At 44.8% G+C, this 23,139-nt stretch overlaps 1 protein-coding gene across 1 annotated transcript in view; it reads left to right on the plus strand.

Moving 5' to 3' along the window:
- LOC308609328 (nuclear RNA export factor 3-like) overlaps positions 1-23,139 on the plus strand; it is a gene marked incomplete at both ends in the record, with an annotated part of 47,444 nt that overhangs the window by 18,165 nt on the left and 6,140 nt on the right. Inside the window, 12 exons of the mRNA XM_081223019.1 lie at positions 158-238; positions 860-943; positions 1,051-1,155; positions 1,280-1,360; positions 1,906-2,013; positions 2,178-2,287; positions 3,165-3,201; positions 3,567-3,635; positions 3,721-3,776; positions 3,920-4,027; positions 4,134-4,192; positions 4,301-4,416. Coding sequence (XP_081079145.1) covers positions 158-238; positions 860-943; positions 1,051-1,155; positions 1,280-1,360; positions 1,906-2,013; positions 2,178-2,287; positions 3,165-3,201; positions 3,567-3,635; positions 3,721-3,776; positions 3,920-4,027; positions 4,134-4,192; positions 4,301-4,416 — 1,014 coding nt within the window. The remainder of the gene's footprint in view (positions 1-157; positions 239-859; positions 944-1,050; positions 1,156-1,279; positions 1,361-1,905; positions 2,014-2,177; positions 2,288-3,164; positions 3,202-3,566; positions 3,636-3,720; positions 3,777-3,919; positions 4,028-4,133; positions 4,193-4,300; positions 4,417-23,139) is intronic.

Genomic DNA, 23,139 nt, shown 5'->3' on the forward strand with positions numbered 1-23,139 from the left:
TGTAGCTCTGCTATCATTGGGGAAAATGTAGAGAGGACTTCCCAAGACTATACGGACCACTTTCTTCTCTCCACTTCCCCACAGTGCTCCCTATGCCCTTCCATCCTGTCATTGGAGAGGCAATGTTCAGGAATAAGACGAAACCCCTGTTAACAAGGAGACAGAGCAAAAGCCTCCAGAGAGAAGAATGGAGAGAAACAGGCAGGATGAGACCTTGGGGAGCTGGTTCAAGATCAGAGTGAGTGTGCTGGCTAAATGGACCTAACATGTAGAAGAAGATGACAGAGAGAGTCATGTTGGGCGCATGTAGAGATGCTGGGACTTTTCTCTCATGGCAGTGGAGCTGGTAATCTGTCTTGTTATTACTAGGAGTTAACTTCCTAGATCATGTGAGGGCAGGTTCAGAGAAGCAATATAAAGGGAGCAGACTGACTGCAGGGAGCATGGGAGACGCTGTCTAAAACAAAGGAGGAAACTACTGCCAAGGAGATGGAGCAACTCCACACCAGAAGACGCAGTTTGGCTCAAGCTGAGTGTGGGAGGTGGTTGAGTCTCTGGGATCCTCGTCAGAGGGGCAGGCCAGGTCTGCCTTAGGTAGGATCTCTTAGAACTTTATAAAAGTAAGTACGTGTGAAAGATATGAAGTCGATTATTTCAGGAAAAGTATTTAAATGGAAAGAAAGGATATATAGGAAGTCCGTGTCTGGTGTAAAAGTTAGCGATAACAGATATTGTCCTGTCTTAAGAAATTACCTAAAACCTGAAAAAAGGTCCTAAAGCAAGACACAACTGGGTCTTATCTTAACCTTGGATTCCATTGTATCACTTTTCTTTCCCCAATTATTTCTTTGCCTCCTAGGTTCCCTTCGGTATTAAATATGATGAGAAGTGGCTGCTGAATTTGATTCACAAGCAATGCAGTGTCCCCTTCACCCCTGTCGAAGTAAGAGAGGACATTGAGGCCGATGAGAGGAAACGGGGTAGATGGCAGGCCCAGATGAGAAATGGCTCTGGTCTCATATTATGCTTCTCTTGTCACTCTCCCTACAGTTTCACTATGAGAAAATGGAGGCCCAGTTCTTCGTTCAGAATGCCAACATTGCCTCCGCACTGAAGAATGTCAATGGCAAGATTTACAATGAGGCTAATGAAAGGGTGTGTGTCAAGGGCATGAGCAGGGATAGCTGGGAGCCAGAGGGCAGGGCAGGGGCATGGTCTTGCTTGATCCCAGGGCTCAGATTTCCTGGAGCTTACCCAGCCCCTCTCGTGTTCTCAACAGATATCTATCTTTGTTGATCCCTGTGATGCACCCGACTCTGTACTGAAGGAGCTGAGGTCAGAAAAGGTGGAACAGATAAAGGTAATGCAGACTCAACACAACCTGTGCACTCACAGCCAGACCCACCTATTGCCCCCGATCACCACCTCAGACTCAGAGCCCCTGAACCCCATCCCTAACTCAGCAGCTGCCCGTGAAGGAACGATATGATGCCTCCCAGCAATCTCGTGACATCCAGAGAGTCCGCTCTGACCCTGGTATGGCGACAACAGCAATTGTAGAGCAGGGGAGAGCAGAGGGGTCTAGCTGGGAAGGATATTCAGGAATGGTAACTCGGGGAGGGGTTGGTGCTGGAGCTGTACCAGCCAGGAGCCTCTCAGCCCCCGATTCCCTCCTCCTGGTTTCCTGGAGACTTGATGACCCGTGATACTGGAATGGCGCAAAACCCTAGAAATGGCATGGCTGCCTCCCTGCCTGCAGATCCATCCAGGGAATATGCCCAAGATGAGGACCTTAGACCCAATGTTGGGGCTGGTGGTGATGGTGGGAGAGATTAGGTAGAAGAGGCAGATTGGTCTCAGGTATCCCCTGCTGGGGTCCTCACACTAACTCTTTCCTCATCATAGCTTTTGGCCTTGGACCTGAGTGATAAGAAACCCGACCAACTGCACGGCCTGTCCAACACTATGCCGAATGCTTCCAACACCAAGAACTTGAACCTGTCCAACACTGAGGTGAGGTGTGGTACCCAGATCCGTCTTTGAAGGGAAGGTGGGAAGGCTCATGTGATGGAGACAGAGGAAGGGAAATGGATTTGTAGGAAAAGGAAGGGACTAGGGGTGCACGGCCATCCTGGCTCAGTTTCTCTGGCCCATGTTGTTCCTCCGCATAATCACAGGTGAAGTGTGCAGGGGAGATGGACAAGGGTGAGCGGCTGGAACCAGAAGGGATGTGTGCAGAGAGAAACCCCCTGTGCACCACCTTCCCTGATAAGTCAACCAACATAAGGTCAGATGTATCCTCTGTTACCCGCTGGCAGCCTGAGCTACTCCCGAAAGTGCCCATTTGCAAGGGGCAGCTGACGTGGACCTCAGGGAGGACTACAGACCCTATGCTCTCCTCTCTGCATCACAACGTGGACAGAGTTTCAACCACAATCCATATGGGCCCCCAGCCCAACATGTGCATATTTTACATTCTTACCTGCTGTGTCTGAGCCATTCTGGGGCAGGTGAAGAGCTGCAAAAGGGGTGCCATTTCACATTTCCTCTCTCTTCTTCCCTGACCCCCACCACGGGAGAGCTTCTTTCCCTTCCCTTTGTTTTCTCTCTCTCCCTTGTCTCTAGGCCCGTATGTCTCTGTCATCTCACCCCTCGTACCTTCACTCCCTTTCTGTCTTCATCCCCCTCCATCTCCCTCCCTGAGCCCCACCTCACTCACCTCCCTGCCCCAGCATCCTGGGCCACCCATGGGGGGAGTCCAGGTCTTGGTCCAGGTCTTGGCAGAGTGAAGGACCCTAAGTGAGGTGGCAGAGCCTCGGGCACACACCCCAATCCCTCTTCTCCCCACAGCCTTCAGCCGGGCCCTGGAGGAAGGAAGGGAGGGGAAGGAAGCCCTGCAGCATGAGTTTGAAATGCTGGTCATGGTGGCACTGGAGAAGGGAGTCCGTGCATTCTGCGGGGAGCTACCCAGGGGAAGGAGAGGATGGGAGGGAGGGAGGCGGGGAGGGAGGCAGGGCATGCTCTCCCTCTGTGTCAGTCGATGGGGGACGTGTTCAGGGCCCTGGAAGGCTGGGACACTGGGGTGTGGGTGTACTTGCTCCCATGAGGAAGAGGGTCACCTCCACAGTTTCGCTGTCTTTTCTGTTTTGTCTTGATTTTGGCAGCTCCATCCTGGAATTGTTCCCCAAGTTACTAACCTTGGTAAGTGCATTCCTTGTTCACAGACTCCTCTAACTGGCACTGACAGCACCCACAACCTACTCTGAACCCTATTAGGTCTTGCCACAGTTACAGTTTTGAAACTGACCCTTAAACGTCCTGGGCGGAGGGGGATGGTACAGCCCCTGTGGGAACGTGACAAGGGCTCTGGATCTTCTTCAACCACGTTCTTCACAGGCTTTGGGGAACCCACGGTGATGATCCAAACTGTAGTCCTGCCCATGGAATTTCCAGGGCCCTTTCACCCCTGACCTCTGACCCTCACCCTCTCCTGGGCCCATCGTTTTCCCTGATCATCCAACACCACCTCCTGGTCTGCACTGCTGACATCCTCTTCTCTTCCCCAGGATGGCCAGGAGACATCCCCACTGGCTAAGTGTGGTATTGAAGCCTGCAAGCGCTTACCAACCTGCAAGGTGAGGACGGAGGATCAAGCCAGGTTTTAAGTGGTGCCTGAGAAGGGGGTGTCAGCCCTGGTCCTGAGGACTGTTTTGATTCCAGGGAAGCTACTTTGGATCTGATGAGCTCAAGAGCCAAGTCCTGCAATTCCTGAGGCAGTAAGTACCTCTTGGAAGCTGAGCAAGGGGAGGAGGGCTAGGACAGGTGAGGCCCCCTAAGCACAGGTCTGCTCAGGGGAGTTTTCAAGTCTCATTTGAGGTGCAGACCACGGAGGGAGACTGTCCTCATTGCCCCCCCTTAGGTACTACATGATCCATGACTACGGAGACCGACAGGTTCTCGCAGGGGCTTATCACGAGGAGGCCTGCTTCTCCCTGACCATTCCCTTCCACCCCGAGCACCCAGCCCCATGAGTATCACAGCACAGGCTCTGCTCCTGGGCCATGTGGCTCCCCAGGAGACACAGGCCAGCTCCTGCAAACACCCACCACCCACTGTTGCCCTTTGTCTCCTAGAAGCAGCGTGTGTGAGTATTTCAAGGACAGCAGGAATATGAAGAAGCTCAAGGACCCCCGTGAGTGTGCGATGGGAAGACTGGGTGGGAAAGGGCGGTGAAGGGTTCAATCATAGGGCCCAGGGCGTGGCAGCCCCTGACCTTCGCTCGCTTGCCCTCCCCTCACAGACCTGCGGGTTCAGCTGCTGAAGCACACAAAATGTGTCATTGTGCACACCCTCTGTGGGTTGCCCAAGACTCAGCGTGACTTCAGCTCCTTCGTGGTGGACACGTGGTTCCAGACGGTGAGCACCTGCTTCCTCCCTCTGGCGGGCCCAGGAAGCCGCAGGTGGGTAGGAGGTGGAGGTGATGACTGCGCACCTGGGCTCTTCCCTTTCAGGAAACGATGCTCTGCTTCTCCATCAGCGGGGAATTCCATGAAGGTGAGTATGTGTAGACCCCCTCCCCAGATGCCGCACTGCTGCCTCCCCCTGGCCAGGCTCACTCCCAGAACCACCCAGCTTCCCTGACCCCTTCCCTCCCCTTCTGTTCCCTTCCATCCCTCCCCTCCCCTCCCCTCTCCTCCCCTCCCCTCCCCCACTGTGTTCTCCAGCCCTCAGTCTTCCCACAGACAACCCAGGTCTTAGCTGTGTCCACGCCTGTGTGCCCTGCACACCCTGGGCGTTGGGGACATAGGCTGTGGAGTTTGGTGCCTCTCATCCCAGATCCTTACTGTGAGAACTTGGGCCGCTATTGAACCTCTCAGTTTCCTCATTTGCACAATGCGGTAGTAGTATCCACCTCTTGGGCGGCTGTGAAGAATGCATCCCGTGAACTTGTGTAGTGGTTGTCAGGGGCCCTGTTGTCACTGGGCGCAGACTGCTTCTATAGTTGCCCTCCCCATTCCTGACACCCTGGCCCCCGTGAACAACTGCCCTCTCAGCATGAGTGTCCAGTCACACCCTGACTGGGGACCGCCATGTGAGCATGTACAGCACGTGCGGCTCTCAGGGGTACTGTTGTTTGTTTGCTGTTGAAGTGGAAGGAAGTTCTCAGGGCTGTGTGCGTGCCTTCACGCGGACCTTCATCGCTACCCCTGCCAGCTACTGCAGGTGAGAGCCCTGTCGTGGGTGGGAATGCCCATCCCTGCCTGGGCTCAGGGGCGTGGGAATGTGATGGCACAGACCTTAGGTTTACTCGGTATTGTGGAAAGCCAGCAGGGAGATCCCAGGAGCAGTCTAGCTTAGTGGTTAAGAAGAGTATGGGCTCTGGAATTGGCCTATGCATTCACTCCTTCCCCAACACTCACTCGCTGTGTCCTTGGTCAAGTCACATGACATCTGTGTGACTCAGTGTCTTCTTTCGAGAATGGGGATCAGACTGTCCACCCCTTGCACTGTGGTAAAAGGTAAATGTGAAATTGCCCATGGGTTGGGGATAAACCTATAAATCGAGTGAAGGTGGTAGACAGTCTCTCCAAAGGTTGGGTCTGTGGGGAGGGGCAGAGGTACCAGTCAAGGAACCTGGGAGACAGACACAGGAGGGACGTGGAAGGAATCTGGTTGCAGAGTGCCACTGGAAGCAGAGTCAGTATTGGGGGTGAGGGTGTCCATCCATCAGTTGTCTGAGGGCCCATTTTTCCTTCAGTCTGTGCATCCTGAATGACGAGCTGTTTGTGAGGGATGCCAACCCAGTGAGACCCAGAGTGTGTTCTGCATCCCAGTGCCTACACCCACCTCCAGCTCCATGTATACCCTCTCCCAGCTGCAGCAGGACATCATGGAGGCATCCTCCTCCCCATCTGAGATGAACCTCTAGTGGTCTCAGAAGTGAGTGCTGGGTATGCATGGGGATATGAGGGAGCTGGGACGAGTAGAGGAGTGATTAAAGGGAATTTTCAGGTCATTATTTTAAATCTATTTTTTCTTACAAACGTTTACTTGTGAAAAAGTCCCTAATTTCATACTAATACATTTCCATGTACTATAAAATACAGGTTTCCTATCTTATATACTGTTTTGAAACTTCTTTTATTATTAGTACCAGCATAGTTTCTTCTCAATATATGTGAAGCTACATTACTCTTTCTAAGATCAATATATTAAACAATTGAATTCCTGGAAGCCATAAGCTATTATTGATAGCCATTTACCTTTTCGCCTCTTTTTCAGCATTACATGCAATGGCATCTGCTCATTCTGGTTCATACATGTTGGTAAACTTGAAGGCTTGCTCTTGTAGCATAGATTTAGCAATGAAGTTGTGTGGTCAAGTGTCTCCAGTTTGGTCCTAAGGGAGGTCATCTATCCTCCCCCACTACAGGTGCTTTCAGTACAATGACTAGACTATGCCAGAACTAAACATTTCTTTACTCATCAAAAAGTGAATTCTGAGAATTCAGAGATAAGACGAAATAGACCTCTAGGGTTTCAGGAAGGTGAAAGTGGACAGAAGTCAGGTGCCCTGGGGTTGACACTCACGGCTGCTGGCTCTGCTGACATCCCAGTTCTTTCTCTTTACTTTCTTCAGTCCAAGGGCAAAATTCCAGATGAGACCCTCATCCACTGACCTGGGATCTTGAGAACAAAACTCTGCAAATGAGCCTTTAGATGTCATTTTCATCCTCATCATATTTGTTACCTCTCTTCTCTTAACTGAAGCCATATCCATGACTTAGCTTGCAGTCCAGCTAATCAGGAAGCCAAAGTTTACCGTGTAGGCCTGCCCATTGTTCTATATTTTTCCCACGCATGATCCTTTTTTATATTAAAGAGTAACATTGCACATTATATGTTGTGTGTCTTGGATTGCTTTTCCCCTGACACAACCATGAGTTAGTGGGGCCAGGACCAAAAGGTCCCATCTCCTACATCATTCCTGGCAGTCTCTAGCATTTATATCTGACCTACACAGTGCTTGAAAATTATATAGTAACGACTCCATTCCTGGACTACCCTAAAATCCACACTTTGCCTCCTGATAACCTTCTCTCCACCACTTCAGTACTCACAAGTTGTGACCGTTCTGATGTTCACTTCTATAAACAAATATAATGGATTTAGCAAGTAAAGTACCATATTTACTCCAATAATTATGGGTTTCTTAATCATTTAACAGGTCTAAAACTTTGTTAACATTTTTATTAGGTTCTTAGGCTCTGTACCTAACACTGTTTTCCCCACAAATCCTGTGTTGTTTTTCTAACTTTTTAAATTTGAAATAATTATTGATTCACCAAAAGTTGCCAAAAAATGTGTAGAGAGATCATGTATACCCATCACTCACCTTCTCCTAATGATAACACCTTGTACTACTTTAGTACAGTATTGAAACTAAGAAATGGACATTCGTACAATCCACTGAGCTTACCACAATTTCGCCATTTTACATGCAGTCATTTGTGTGTCAGAACACTTGTGTATAGTACTTATATATATAATTCCATGCACTTTTACCAGCTGTGTAGGTGTTCTAAACATCACCACAAACAAGATAAAAAACTGTTTCATCACCACACGTTTCCCTCATGTTAGCCTTTATAGTCACACCCACGTTCTTCCTGATCCCACATCCCTAAACTCTGTCAAACACTATTATAATTTCCTAAATGTCATAGAAATGGAATCCTATAGTACATTACCTTTAGAAATGGATTTCTTTCACTCAGCATAACTCTCCTGAGATCCATCCAAGTTGTAAAGTGTGTCTATCATCTGTTCCTTTTTATTGCTGAATAGGATTCCATGGTGTGAATGTACCACACTTTGTTTAGCCATGCCCCCATTGAAAGACATCGGGGCTATTTCCACTTTTTAACTATTGTGAGTAAAACTGTGATGAACTTCATGTAAAGGTTTTTGTGTGAACATAAATTTTCATTGCTCTGGGCAAATTGCCCAGAGTGCAACTGCTGTATCGTATGGTAATTGCATGTTTCATTTGGAAAAACCTGGCAAATTGTTTTCCAGACGGCCTGTACCATTTTGCATTCCCTTTGGCAATGTATGAGTGACTCAGTTTATCCAGTGTCACCTACATTTGATTTTGTCACTGTTTTTTTCAGCCATTCTGATAGGTGGGTTTAACATTTCATTGTGCTTTTAATTTGCATTTGCATGATGGCTAAGTATGTTGAATAGCTTTTCCTAAGCCTATTTGCCCTCTGTTCATGTCTTTCGTCCATTTTATAATTGGATTAAGAGGCAAGAAGTTACCTCTAGAGAGCTGCCCTGGCTCTGGCTAACAGGCAGAGTAAGAGAATGTGAGGCCCCTCGAGACTCACTTTTCTTGACAGGGGGGGCAGAAGTGGGGCTGAAGCTATTAAATGTTCCTCAAATTAGGACTGAACTTGGATATGGAACAGAATTAAGAGGTGGGGGCATCTCTGGGTCCATCTGTGGAGATCTGGATAGGGCGGAAAAAGAAGGGGGATATGGGGGAGAGGAAGAACAGTGGAAAGAGGGAGATACGGGGGGACGCCTTCTAAATGATGCTGGATTCATCACTCTCAGACTGATCAATGGAGTGCACAAAACTTTTCTCCTAGACATGTGGTTTTCAACTCTGGATATCCATTAGGATCCCCTCTAATGCTCAGATTCAACCAACTGAATCCGAGCCTCTAGGGATAAGCCCAGTCATCAGTATCTTCAAGGTTCACCTCAGTTGATTCTAATGAGCTGTCAAAATTGAAAACCTTATCTGATGGTGTATTAGTTTGCTATGGCTGCCATAACAAGATACCACAGGCTGAGTAGCTTAAACAACACAAATTTATTTCTCACATTTTAAAGGATGGAAGTCCAAGATCCAGGTGTCCACAGGTTTGGTTTCTTCTGAGACTCTATCCTTGGCTTGAAATTGGCCTCCTTCTTACTCCTTCTTCACATGGTTTTCCCTCTGTGCATACACAACCTGGTATCTCTTTATGTGTCCTAAACTCCTCTTATAAGGAAACTAATCATATTGGATTAGTGTCTACCCTAATGGCCTCATTTTAATTTAATCACCTCTTTAAAGACCCTATCTTCAAACACAGCCACATTCTGAGGTACTGGTGGTTAAAGCTTCAACATATGAATTTGAGTAGGACACAGTTCAGTCCACAACAGATGGTATGAGAAATACCTTGGTCTGAGAAATTCGTCTCCCTTTTAGCTACCTTCCTGGAACTACTATACAACACTTCTGCCATCACCTCATTAGGTAGAAGTTGGTCATATGACCATGCTTGCCTGCAAAGCAGGCTATAAATATGTTCTTTTACTGGAAACATTACTGTACCAAATAAATGTGGGATTCTTTTATTAAGAAAGAAGGAGAATTGGTATAGAACATATGCTACACTTTCATACCCAAGGCAGCTAGAAGCACTACCTCAATTATCATGTATTTCTACCCAGTTTTCCAACCACAGTTTTCATGGGTTCAAACAATACTGGTGCTTCAGAGACACCTGAGGTCCCTCTCCCATCCGCCCAAATCCCATGTCCAAGACTATGCCTGAGTCCTCACAACTTAGCATGCTTAATCTACGTCATTCACTCACTCATTCATTCATTCAACAAATATTTATTGGTTACCAATGATATGTGAAGCACTGTGATAGGCACTGGAGGTAAACCAGAGAACCTGAGAGACAGGGTCATGGTTCTCATGGAGCTCACATTCTATAGGGGTTGATACACTCAAGATTTAAAAGCCATTAAGAAAATAATATGGGAAAATGTGACAGAGAATGACTAGGGTGGGGAAGGCAAGGAAGGATTTTCTGAAGGCGTAACTTAGATTTAATATTCAAATAACAAGAAGTACACAGTCAGCAGTGGGAAGATATCGGAGCTGAACCCTCGAGGCAGAGGGATGAGCAAGACGAAAGGCCCGAAGGTATGGGCAAGCTTGGCAGTTTTAGGGAACACCTTGTATGCCAGTGTATATTGGGAGGACAGCGTTATAAAATGAGGTGAGAATGGTAGGAGGTGCCCAATAACAGAAGGTCCTGTGGGCCATGGTAAGGACTCTGGGTTTTGATCTTATTATGATGGAGCCATTGGGTGCTTTCTGAAAGGAAGGGAAGTTATTTTTATAATCTAATTTATTAAAGCTCATTCTAAATGTTCCTTGGAGGACAGACTGAAGTAGAGCAACTGTAAGATCAAGACACAAGATTAGGAGGCTACGACACACATGAGAGTGAGAGGTTACAGTCTCGTAGACCACAGTCGTAGCAATGGAAGGGGTGAGATGGGGTTTGAAATGACATGTATCTTGGAAGTACTGAACTTGTTGATGAAGTCCACGTTTGTGGTAAGGGATAGAGATGAAGTAAGTGCGTCTCTTGGAATGTGGATTTTGGCAGCTTGCTTAGGGCGATTTTCTTCGATGGGGAAATGAACGGAGGACCAGCTTTGGTGCAACGCCAGGAAACTGACAGTTCTGTTTTGACAATGTCGTTTGTGGAGCCTATGAAAAATCTGGGTGGGGAGCATGTGGGTGGATATGTAAGTCAGGAGATCCTGAGAATATTCTTGGTTGTGGCAAAAAAAAAAGAAAAACCCAAAACAAAGCAAAAAAATCAAGCATGCAAGCAAACAAACGAAAAACCCTACTGTACAGTTCAATCTGAAAATACAGGTTGATTCCACATATGAGCATGACGCAGGTCTAGATTCTTGGATGGATACAACAACATATAAAAAACAACTTCACTGAGATATAATTTATGTTCAACATAATGCACCCATCTTTTTTTTTCTTTTGGGTGTGCTGCGTGGCTTGCAGGATCTTAGTTCCCAAACCAGGGATCGAACCTGGGCCCCTTACAGTGAGAGTGCCGAGTCCTAACCACTGGACTTAGCTATAAGGCTAAGGCTCTGGCCTGCCAGGGGCTACTAACTGTCAGAGAAGGAACATGTATGTCTGGAATATAACTATCATTCACCCACCTATTCATTCATTCATGCACCTAGCGCATGTCAAGCTCTGTGCTAAGAAGGGAAGATAGGACCATGAAAACATTCAGACAACGTCTCAGTCTTCCTGAAGATTAGGAGGCGAAATAGAGAACTGCAAGTGGCTCTGCTTGCTAAATAGTAAGGGAGGTATTTGGTGAGATAATTGGGCCCCCAAAAGGTCTAACCCCAGTGCACAGATGCAACTCTTCCCCTTCTGCATGTCTCATAGACAATGCTGTGGCATGACCTAGAATATAGAGCTGTTAGAATAGAATGAGCCTGAACATTCTGTGCATAAATGGCTGAGGAAACAGCTTTCCAAACCTTCCACCCAGCAAACAGCCCTGATGATGTGCAGAAGTAGATCTCAATTTCATTTAATTCTCACAGTTGGAGTTGTATGACTAATTATTTTGTCTCTGTGTCTAATTAATAAGCTGAGGTTAAGAAGGGTCAAGTATCTTGGAAGAAAACAGCAGATCTACTGATAATAGGAAAGTATTAGATTTTAAGCTGTGAGCTCTTAACTAGTGTGGATGACTAGTTCCCATCCTTTAGGTCCAGGCTGAGGTAGTAGCAATGCAAGTTTCCCAGTCAAAGGCCTGGGATTCATTGACCATTAGAGAATTGTAGGAACTGGAGAAGCTACAGGAAAATGAAAGCCTAACATGCCATCCTCCTGCCTGCTCCGCATCATTGCTCCTGCCTCTGCTCTCTTGTTTTCTATGGTAACGTCATCTTAACATTAGGTTTTGTTATTGACTGAAGTGTGTTCTTCCAAAATTCATATCCTGAAGCCCTAATTACCAGTGCCTCAGAACATGACTGGATTTGGAGATAGGGCCTTTAAAAGGGGATTAAGTTAATTTAAGGCTGTTAGGGGATACCTTAATCCCATCTGACTGGTGTGCTTATAAGAAGAGGAGTTTAGGACACACAGAGAGACAGCAGAAGTGTGTATACACAGAGGGACAACCACGTGAAAAAGAAGCAAGAAGATGGCCATCTTCAAGCCAAGGAGAGAGGCCTTAGAAGAAATCACCCCTGCTCACACCTTGATTCTGTACTTCCAGCCTCCAGAACTGTGAGAAACAAATTTCTGTTTTTAAGCCACTTAGTCTGTGGTATTTTTGTTGTGGCAGTCTGAACAGTCTAATACAGACATTATGAACGTGTTTCAGTAGGTCATGAATCAGGCAGAGTAGACTGTCAGAGAGGATGAAAATAAAGTGATGGTAAAAAATACCAATGATCAGTAAAACTGAAAGGAACGTGGTTAATTTGTATTACTATCAGGCAAAATAGACATCAAGCAATTGCAACAAAGAAGGTTGCTATCAAACCATAAAAGAAAATGTATTAAGGTTACAAATTCTGAACTTACGTTCACCTAATAACATATCTTCAAAAACAGATATAGCAGTAAGTAACAAAGTTACAAGTAACAGAAAGTAAAATCCACTTTTGTGTATACCATAAGGAAATATACTTGCTTATATAACTGAGAGCCCAGAGGTAGAGGAGACTTTAGGTTAGTTGATCCAGTGGCTCAAAGATATAAAGACTCAGGCCCAATCTTGAACCAATGACTGTGGCTAGGGACATAGGATTATTGTGTGAGATCTAGAGAAACTCTGGTCTCACCCTTGGAACTAGCAGTCAAATTCCCCCCAAACATGTGACTGTATGAGGGAGGAAATGCACTAATGAAAATTTGAGACCAGTTAGGAAGATGAGGAGTGTATATTGCGTAGGTAAACAAAAATGTCACCTTCAGGCACCATTTGAAAGCACAATTATCAATATGAGCATAATACACACAGTACTCAAGCTCAAATGGCTTTCAACTACTATGTCTTTCCAGGTAACAAATACTTCTATTCAGGAAATACCTACATTGAATTAGTGAATGGGTAGTTAGAAAGCACTAGAGCTCTCACCCCTGCAGTAAGTTTAGGAAGAACCACAAAGTCATCCATGGTAGCGTACTTAAATCTCATTTTCTTTCTCAAATTTTTGTCAAAGCTTTTTCTTTACTATCGTACCTTGATATTATTGTGTCAGGATAGTTTGACTAGAAGGGAATGGATTCTTTATAGTTACAATTTTATCAAGTATTACCATTCTGTAGTATACAACACAGAGTTCATAAAGATATGAAAGATGAGAAACAAGAAAATTGTCAACATTTATGATCAGCAACAATTTTCTTTAAAGAGCACCATTATATTTCAATATGGAATATCTTTATTTATTTTTTTTATAGTGTTTATTTTTACTTGTTGACAGTGTTGCTTTATTTATTTATTTATTTTTGGCTGTGTTGGGTCTTCGTTTCTGTGCGAGGGCTTTCTCTAGTTGTGGAGAGCGGGGGCCACTCTTCATTGCGGTGCGCGGGCCTCTCACTATCGCGGCCTCTCTTGTTGCGGAGCACAGGCTCCAGACGCGCAGGCTCAGTAATTTTGGCTCATGGGCCCAGCTGCTCCACGGCATGTGGGATCTTCCTGGACCGGGGCACGAACCCGTGTCCCCTGCATCGGCAGGCAGACTCTCAACCACTGCGCCACCAGGGAAGACCCTGGAATATCTTTAAATGCTTCAAGCTGGGCTTCCCTGGTGGTGCAGTGGTTGAGAGTCCACCTGCTGGTGCAGGGGCATGGGATCTTGCCCAGGTCAAGGAAGATGCCACATGCCGCAGAGAGGCTGGGTGCGTGAGTCATGGCCACTGAGCCTGCGCGTCCGAAGCCTGTGCTCCGCAACAGGAGAGGTCACAACAGTGAGAGGCCCACGTACCTCAAAAAAAGAAAAAAAGAAAAAAAATCTTCAAGCTTTTAGAAGAAATTCAGTCTTATAAAAATGTAATAAAATTAAAGAACATCTTCTGTTAGTGTACATATTTGTAAATATGTAAAAAGGAATATTCCTCTCGGAATACTAGCCCAAGAACCACCACAGCCCTGCCGCCTGGCATACCAGGACCCAGCCCATACACCAACAGGCTGGCACAAGCTCTGGGACACATTGGGCCCCTCAACCAGCTGCTCCTGGATCTGGCCCCACTCACCAGTGGGATGAAGACAGCCTTGGGACACCCCAGACCCCATACCCAGCTATGTGAGGAACTGGCCCCACACACCAACAAATTGACACTAGCTTCAGGACTCCGAGGCCCAGTAGTCCGTAGACCAGGAACCTGGCTGTGCCCACCAGCGAGCGAGCACTAGCTCCAGGACTCTCTGGGCCACATCCTCACCCACCAGCAGGCCAACACTAGTTCCAAGACACCTTGGTCCCCACATCTAGCTGCCCTGGGATCCAGCCCCACTCAACAGTGGGCCAACACCAGCTTTTGGACACCCCAAAACCCGGCAGCCAGCCATGTGGAACTGGCCCTGCCCACCAGCAGGCTGACACTACATACAGGACCTCTAGCCCCACCACCACACACTGCATAGACTAGAACCACCCACCAGTGGGCCAGCGCTAATCCTGGGACTTCTTGATGCACTGCAGCCAGTAGCCTCATGAACCAGCCTCACTCACCAGTGGCCACCAGCCACTGCACAAGGCAGGGCCTAGCAACCCAGTGGAACAGGGGCCAGCCACACCTACCACACCATGCACAGTAGTGTGCCGTTCACAACAGAAGGACACACGCAGCTCTAACAGGGGACTCCCTTAGAGCATGTAGCTCTGGTGACCAGAGGGGAGAGCTCGGCTGGGACACAAAGGACGTCTCCAACAAAAAGCCACTTCTCTACGGTTGGGAAATATAGCCAACCTACCAGATACAGAGAAACAAAATAGAAAATTGGACAAAATGACTCAACAGAGGAATCTATTCCAAACAAAGGAACACAATAAAACCCCAGAAGAAGAACCAAGTGAAGTGCAGATAAGAGATCTACCTGATAAAGAGTTCAGGGTAATGATCATAAAGATGTTCAAAGAACTCAGGAGAAGATTGGATGAACAGAGTGAGAAGTTTTTAACAACGATTTCGACAATATGAGGAAGAACCACACAGAGAAGAACACTATAGGAAATGAAAAATACACTACACGGAATCAACAGTAAATGAAATGATGCAGAGGAATGGACGAGCAAGCTGGAAGATGGTGTAGAAGAAATAACTGAAGCAGAATAGAAGAAAGAAAAAAGAGAAAAAGAAATAGGGCAGTTTAAGAGACCTCTGGGACAACAGCAAGTGTACTAACATTTGCATTATAGGGGTCTGAGAAGGAGAAGAGAAAGAGAAAGAGAAAGGGGCAGAGAACATATGTGAAGACATGATAGCTGAAAACATCCCTAACCTGGGAAAGGAAAGAGATATCCAGGTTTAGTAAGCACAGAGAGTCCCAAACAGGGTCAAGCCAAAGGAGACCACACCAAGACACACTGGAGTTAGAATGGCAAAAATTAAAGATAAAGAGAGAATATTAAAAGCAGCGAGGGAAAAGCAACAAATACCATACAGGGGAACTCCCATAAGGCTATCAGGGCAACTGGAATGAATCCAGCTGGATCACGGTGTATGATCCTGTTTAATGTAGCGTTGGATTCGGTTTGCTAATATGTGGTTGAGGATTTTTGCATCTATATTCTTCACAGACATTGGCCTGTAATTATCTTTCTTGGTAGTGTCTTTGTCTGCTTCTGGTATCAGGGTGATGGTGGCTTCATAGAATGAATTTGGGACTGTTCCCTCCTCTTCAACCTTTTGGGAGAGTTTGAGAAGTATAGGTATAAGTTATATGTATGTTTGGTACAATTCACTGGTAGAGCTGTCTGGTACTGGACTTTTGTTTGCAGGGAGTTTTTGTTTTGTTTTAATTACAGATTCTATTTCACTTCTAGTGATTGGTCTGTTCACATTATCTGTTTCTTCTTGACTCAAATTTGGCAGGCTGTTTATTTCTAGGAACTTGTCCATTTCTTCTTGGTTGTCTAATTTTCTGGCATATAACTGTTCATAATATTCTCTTCTGTGTTTTGGTTTTTGTGAGTTTATTTTTTTGTATTTTTCTGGTATTAGTTGTTGCTTCTGTTTCATTTTTTATTTTGCTTATTTGGGCCCTTTCTCTTTTTTTCTTGGTGAGCCTGGCTAGAAGTTTGTCGATTTTGTGTGTCTTTTCAAAAATCTAGCCCTTGGTTTTATTGATCTTTTCTATTTTTACCTCTATTTTATTTATTTCCATCTGATCTTTCCCAAAGAACTGACTTTGGGAATTTTTTTGTTCTTTTTTTTCGAATTCTTTTTCTCTTTTTGTTTATTTGAGATTTTTCTTGTTCCTTGAGGAAGGCCTGAATCGCTTTTTACTTCCCTCTGAGAATTGCTTTTGCTGCATCACATATATTTTGGAAGGTTGTGTTTTCATTGTCATTTGTCTTGAAGTATTTCCTGATTTCTTCTTTGATTTCATCATTGACCCACTGGTTTTTTGGTAGCATGTTGTTCAGTCTCCATGTATTCATTCTTTCCCCATTTCTCTTTCTGTGCTTGATTTCTAGTTTCATAACATTGTGGTAATAAATGATGCTTGAAGTCATTTCTATCCTCTTAAATGTGTTGAGGTTTGTTTTCTGTCCTAGTATGTGGCCTCTCCTAGAGAACGTGCCTTGCAAGCTTGAAAAGAATGTGTATTCTGTTTATTTGGGGGATGTAGTGTCCTGTAGGTAAAAATTAAGTCCAAGTGGTCTATTGTGTCATTTAGGGCCTCTGTTGCCATACTGATTTTCTGTCTGGAAGATGTGTCCATTGATGTCAGTGAGGTGTTATAGTCCCCTAGTATTATAGTATTCCTGTTAATTTCTCCCTTTACGTCTGTAAGTATCTGTTTTATATATTTAGGTGCTCCTCTACTGGGTGTATATATGCTAACAAGTGTAATATCCTCTTCTTTATTGATCCCTTTATCATTACATAATGTCCTTCTTTGTCTTTATGCACTTTAAGTCTATTTTTTCTGATATGTGTATTGCTAACCCCGCTTTCTTGTTGTTTCCATTTGCATGAAATAGCTTTCCATCTCCTCACTTTCAATCTGTCTGTGTCTTGTGCCCTGAAGTAGTCTCTTATAGGCAGCATATTGTAGGTTCTTGGTGTTTTTTTTATCCATTCAGCTACTCTGTCTTTTGATGGGAGCATTTAGTCCACTGATATTTAAAGTAATTATTGATAAGTATGTACTTGCTGCCATTTTAAACCCTGTTTTCCAGTTGACTTTGTAGTTCTCTATATCTTTCACTTTTGCCATTTTAATTATGCTACGTCTTGTTGTCACTCTATTTGGGTTCTTCTTGTGTGGGACCCTCTGTGCTTCCTGTACCTGGATATTGGTTTTCTTCTTTAGGTTTGGGAAGTTTTCAGCCATAATTTCTTCAAATACATTTTCTATCCCCTTTTCTCTCTCCTCTTCTTCTGGTACCCCTATTATGCATATGACTGTGCCCATTATGCATATGATTATGCATATTACGCATGCTTTATATTATCCTATAGATCTCCTATGTATTCTTCATTTTAAAAAATTTGTCTTTTTGTCTGCTGTTCTGATTTGGTGGTTTCCATTATTCTGTCTTCCAGATCACTTATTTATTCTTCTGCTTTGGTTAGTCTGCTATTTATTGCTTTTATTTTGTTTATTATCTCAGCAATTGAATTGTCTAGTTTTGATTGATTTCTCTTTATAGTTTCTATTTCCTTGTTGCAGTGATCTGCATTTCTATCAATAATCTTCCTTAATTTCTTTAGCCTTTTCCCTACCTCCTTTCTGAATCTGGGGTCTAGTAGACTGGTGAGGTCTCCTTCATTATTTATTCCTTCAGGGGATTTCTCTTGTTCTGTTTTTTGGGAATACTTCCACTGGTTTTCATTCTACTTAACTTTCTTCATCTCTGAATTTAGGACAGGCATGAATCTACTGTGTTCTTGAAGGGGTGATTTTATGTTGGAGGATCCCTCTGTAGATGGTATGAGTCCAATAGTTTTGGTGCAAGGGCTGGTTTTGGTGTGGGTGCTTGCCATGTATTTCCTTAAAGTGTGCTGGCCCTTGTTCCCTTGATAGGGTGTGTGCTTGAAGTTGTGTTGACCAGAGCCTGCACTGGTTCTTGGCTGGGGCCTCCTCTTTGCATTATGGCTGTCACAGCCCTGTTGGGGCTGGGGTCTGATTCCTAGCTGTTGGGGTAGAAGCCCTGAGGGTCAGGTTCAGTCAGGTTCCACTGCCTCTGAGCCCATGGCCTGATGCAAAGGAGGTGACCACTGAAGCTAATGAGGTCCGTGTGGTCACTGCAAACCTATGTGCCTCCACTGCAGGCATCCATGACTCTGCCCAGAAGCAGCCCATGGTTGCATCTCTTTCTCTGTTGTGTTCACCCCAGACCTAGTGCTGGGATGTGGTGTGCAGTAGGCTGGTGCTGGAGGCTAGATCCCTGTGGCTGCAGGAATTGAGGTGGTTGTGCCACTGCCTGGAACCTTGGCAGCCTCTGTGTCAGACCTCTCCCAGGACCTGTCAGCTCCAGATCTGGCTCCTAGCTATGGTGTAGAGTGAGCGGGGCCAGTGTGCTCCCACCGTGAAATGAACAACTGCATACCCTTGCCCTGTGCCCATCCAACCGAGATGCAGTGCCCAGCTACTGTGCCTTCCGTGGTGCCATCTGGTGCACGTGTTGGCAAAGACCACCATGGCCAGACCTGCCCCCACTGTGTGCACACTGACAATGGGCACTGTGGCAGGACCTGCCCCCACTATGTGCAGGCTGACAATGGGCTCCTTGGTTTGGCCCAGACCATACCCCAGGCCCTGTGGTCTGTCTCCACACATCTAGATCAGGTCCTCTCCCTGGACCGGTCTACCTAAGATTCAATGCTCAGCTGCTGTGGGCATCTGTGGCCCCACCCCCTTGTGTGTGCTTTGGATTGGGAAGTGCAGCAAGGCAGCAGCCGCCAGTGCCAGTCTCTCTCTGCCCTGATTGTTAGCAAGCCAGCATGCATGCACTCCTTGTGAGCAGAATTTAGGCTTTTCCAGCCCCTCCATCTATCCCAGCAGCTTTTCCAGCAGGCAAGGGGGCTTCCTGGGTCAAGTGTCTGCCTATGTGTACCTCTCCTCCTTTACAGATCTCCCCCAGCGGTGCCAGGACCGTCCTCATGCCTTTAAAATGTTTTCTGTCCTTCCTGTATATGTGGCGATATTCCTTGCAGCTTTGGTTGTGTAGGAGATCTTCTCCCAGTTTCCAGTTGGTTTTCTGAGAGAATTGCCTCACATGTAGGGGTATTTTTAATGTGTTTGTGGGGAGAGGTGAGCTCCACATACTTCTAGTCCACCATCTTGATCCCCCTCCCTATTTGGGAGACTTTGAATTGCATCAACGTGTCCCATATAAAAACAGATACACTAGACTAAATTAGAATTACAGAATCCAGTGATAGTTAACCATTGCAAGTGACTGTCAGTTTTTAGAGAGCACAGGATATGCCAGGTTTTTCCAGATTTTGTGGGGAAAAAAAGGTAGAACATCATGTACATTTTAAATGATCTTTGGACCCAAATGCGCTACATGAATTAGATAATTAAAACATCATCTGATGATGTGACGAAAGTGCAGAGTTCATTGATATGACTTAGTCCTCAAAGCCTGCTTCTATCCTAAAGAAAGCTGGCAAATGTCACTCATTTACATCATATGGGAACATATCCACCAGCAGTAGATGGCAGTGTGATATCGTAACAAGAAAACAATGTGGCTGTTTACGTAAAAACACATATCACAATACTTTCAAAGACTATAGTTAGAATTATTTGGGGGTTGTGGCAAAAAAAATAGTTACAATGAGTGGATAATAAGAGCCAAGCTAGGACCACTTCAATTCTCCCTGTCTAATAACTTTTAAAGCCTTGAAACACACTTATTTAATTTTTAAATGGTCTTCACCCGGAAGGGATTTTCAAACTGTACCAGAGAATCATACCATCACAAATGACATAGTTTATAAGCAAAAACCGTGAAAGGAATCCCTGCCTTCTCGACCCTTTCCATCCTTTGGCCTCAAAGGAAGTTTTCACTGTGGATGTAATTTCCTGTTTCAACGCTGTGGTAGTCCCCAAAAATGAGGTCATCACTTACAGCTGTTAAAATTTACACTGTGCTGGGGGAAGGGAGCACACTGAGTACTCTGACAGGGAGCATTATCTACAATTGTTTCTCTTCTTTCCCATTGCTTGACACTGACGGGAAAGTCACTTCTAGTTAATTAACGAGCTTCTTAAAGGAACAAAGAAAAACATGTTTTGATTACCATTTCTATAAAGGTACAGCAATATCTGATAAGTTCTATGGATAATGTTACCAGATTAGGTCAATTTTCCTTTCTGAAAGTAAATTCACATAGGACCTCTACTTGAGTTGTACATATTTGTGTTTGAACCAAAAGCATTTGAGTATTTGTGTTTAATTTAGCAGCATGACAAATATCTGCTATTCTCCTTTCCCATTTCCCTGTGTTAAACAAAGCCACTAGCACTGACCTCCAAAACGTCCACCCCAAAACAGAAATATAAAAGAAGTAAAAGTTGTTCCCAGTAAACCTTGCCAAACAACATTCAAGAAGAATAACTTATCAGCCTGCCTCACCTAAACAGACACAGCACCTGATACGTGCAGTTCCTAAACTGCCTAGCTCACATAAGCTGTGTTCATAGAGGGGTTTATCCAAAGCCTTAGCATCCCTTCCCCAATGTATGTTAGAAAGAGCTGACAGGCACCCACTGGTGTAACTAAATATACTTTAATCCTAAAATAACTCCTGGTAATCATCTCAGGGCAAGAATAAATGATACGACCATTCGTTCTGACAGGAGAATATCTAAACCTTCGCAAGAAAGTTATAATTAGAACTCCAGGGTTTGGCTTTTGGTGAAAGAAGTTAACCTCAATCACCATTAGTGGATTTGTCCATTACAGAAGCTACAGTTGGGACAGACATCAGGTCATGATGGCAGATTCCATCCAGTGATTGTATACAGATGCTTCCTAAATCCATCTTGAGTTTTCATAATAGGCTCTATTGTAAACACGTGTCTCCATTTTCATACCCTGCATTTACATTTGTCCCATAAATAATTTTCCAAAATTATCTAAGTAACACCCATGTGCCCAAACAGAGTCACTCCAAAAAATCACTACTTCCTTCAATAGGCTTACAACTACAGTCTGTTATCTTTACTAGTATATTCAAATTTAACCCTGGTGCAAAATTTGGTCTGTTGTATATTCTTCAGGTTATTTATGTAGCCATGCCATGTTTCAGGGTGCCAGCAAAATAATCGCACTGCTTGTATAGCGTTAGGTTTGCCTAAGCCAGCAATTGGGCAAGATCACATCAAACCTCTTTTGGATATACAGACAGATCTTCAGTTTTCCACATAAATCAGCAAAAGAGGTGTTTGTAAAACTGCAATTAAAAAAAACCCGAAAACTCTATTGCATATTCTCCTTTCCCTTTCTCTGTCCTTTCTAGGAAGATGCAAACAAAATATAAGTACAGTAATATCTAATTCAGATTCTGCTCACTTTTAACTTTTGGAATTCCATAAAGAGCCATAAAGTCTGCAATATTTCTCTTTAGAGAAAAAGAGCCATAAAGTCTGCAGTATTTCTCTTTAGAGTGTTTAAAAATAAAAGAAGGAAACGTTTTCAACTAACGTCTAGCATTTTATATCACCTTTTATATACACATATACTTCACTTATTAACGAGAAGTTTATATTTATACCTTAAAATGAATCCAAGGGCCTTAACTGGCTTCAGCTACGATTAGTTCTAATTACTGGTAGTACTGGGAATTATTTAAATGGCACTTTAAAGAGGTCCTCTATGATCTCATCTTTTCAGTAACTGTGGATGCCTTTCCGCTTAGTCTGAATAAGGAAGAATGAATTATTTTTAATTTTCTTTGGAGACTCTTGTGGGTGATCGAAACACAAAGTCTGGAGCCAGGGTGCCTAGGCTTAAACCCTGGTTTGGCACCTATAGGTTCAGTTACCACTTAGGCAAGTGACTTAACACATCTGTGCTTCCACTTTCTCATCTGTGAAAACTGGAATAATAATCATAGTAGCTAGTTGATAGAATTGCCACTATTAAAGGATGTGACGTATTAACGTGCCTGACACATAGTAATCATTATATACATTTTTTTTCAAAATTAACAGCTAAAATTCACTTAATGAGTTTGCTTTAATTTCTCTTAGACTTGCATGAATTTATGGCAACAAATCTTACCTGTACCCACCGCTTAGGTTTTTGAAGTAGACTCTAAAATATGGCAATGTTTATGGATTTAGGGAGGACCGAGTCCATTATTATGTGTTAATTTATGTGTTAAATTTCACGTGTTATTAGGGAAAAAATTTAGCACACGAACGAAGCACATTAGCACATTAAAAAGGGGTTGGGGCAGGTGAAGCCAGTTTGTGTTCTGAGGAAGATCATCTGGAGGCACCACCATCAACGGGAAGCCCAGGAATGTGGACAATCTCAGATCTCCAGCTCTCGTGAAGAGAACGGCCTCCTGAAACACGCAGTCGGGAGAACCCTACTGTCACTATGCTACACTCAGGAGGCTGACGCAGCTTTTGAGCACCGTGGGCTCCTAAGGCTATGGTCACATGGATGCGGCCATCAAGTGGCAGGCCCAGACAGTTATGTGGCAGGCCCAGACCTACTGGCCATGTCAGCACCATGAGCCCTTAAATCCTGAGCTCGTGTAGTCTCTCTGGACCTATTGCCACTATGATCATGTGGTAGATCCAGCTTTTCAAGTCGCTAGAGCATGGCAGACTCCTAAAACCTGCCCATCATGTGGATTCATCCTGTCATGTGGCCCTCAGGAGCTAGTGGCATGTGGCAGCCTCAGCCCTCCAAGTCACAAAGGTGACCTGCTTCTGAGAGTCATATGGATGCTATGGTCCGTCACATATCCCCCTTGGTCACATATCAGGCTCAGCCATCTCTATCTTGTGAAGATTGCTGCCTACCAGAATCTTCAGATCCCTGAGTCAACAGGGATGTGGCCCC

The sequence above is a fragment of the Mesoplodon bidens genome (genome assembly GCF_964165515.1).
Source record: "Mesoplodon bidens genome assembly, chromosome: X".
Classification (NCBI taxonomy): Eukaryota; Metazoa; Chordata; class Mammalia; order Artiodactyla; family Ziphiidae; genus Mesoplodon; species Mesoplodon bidens.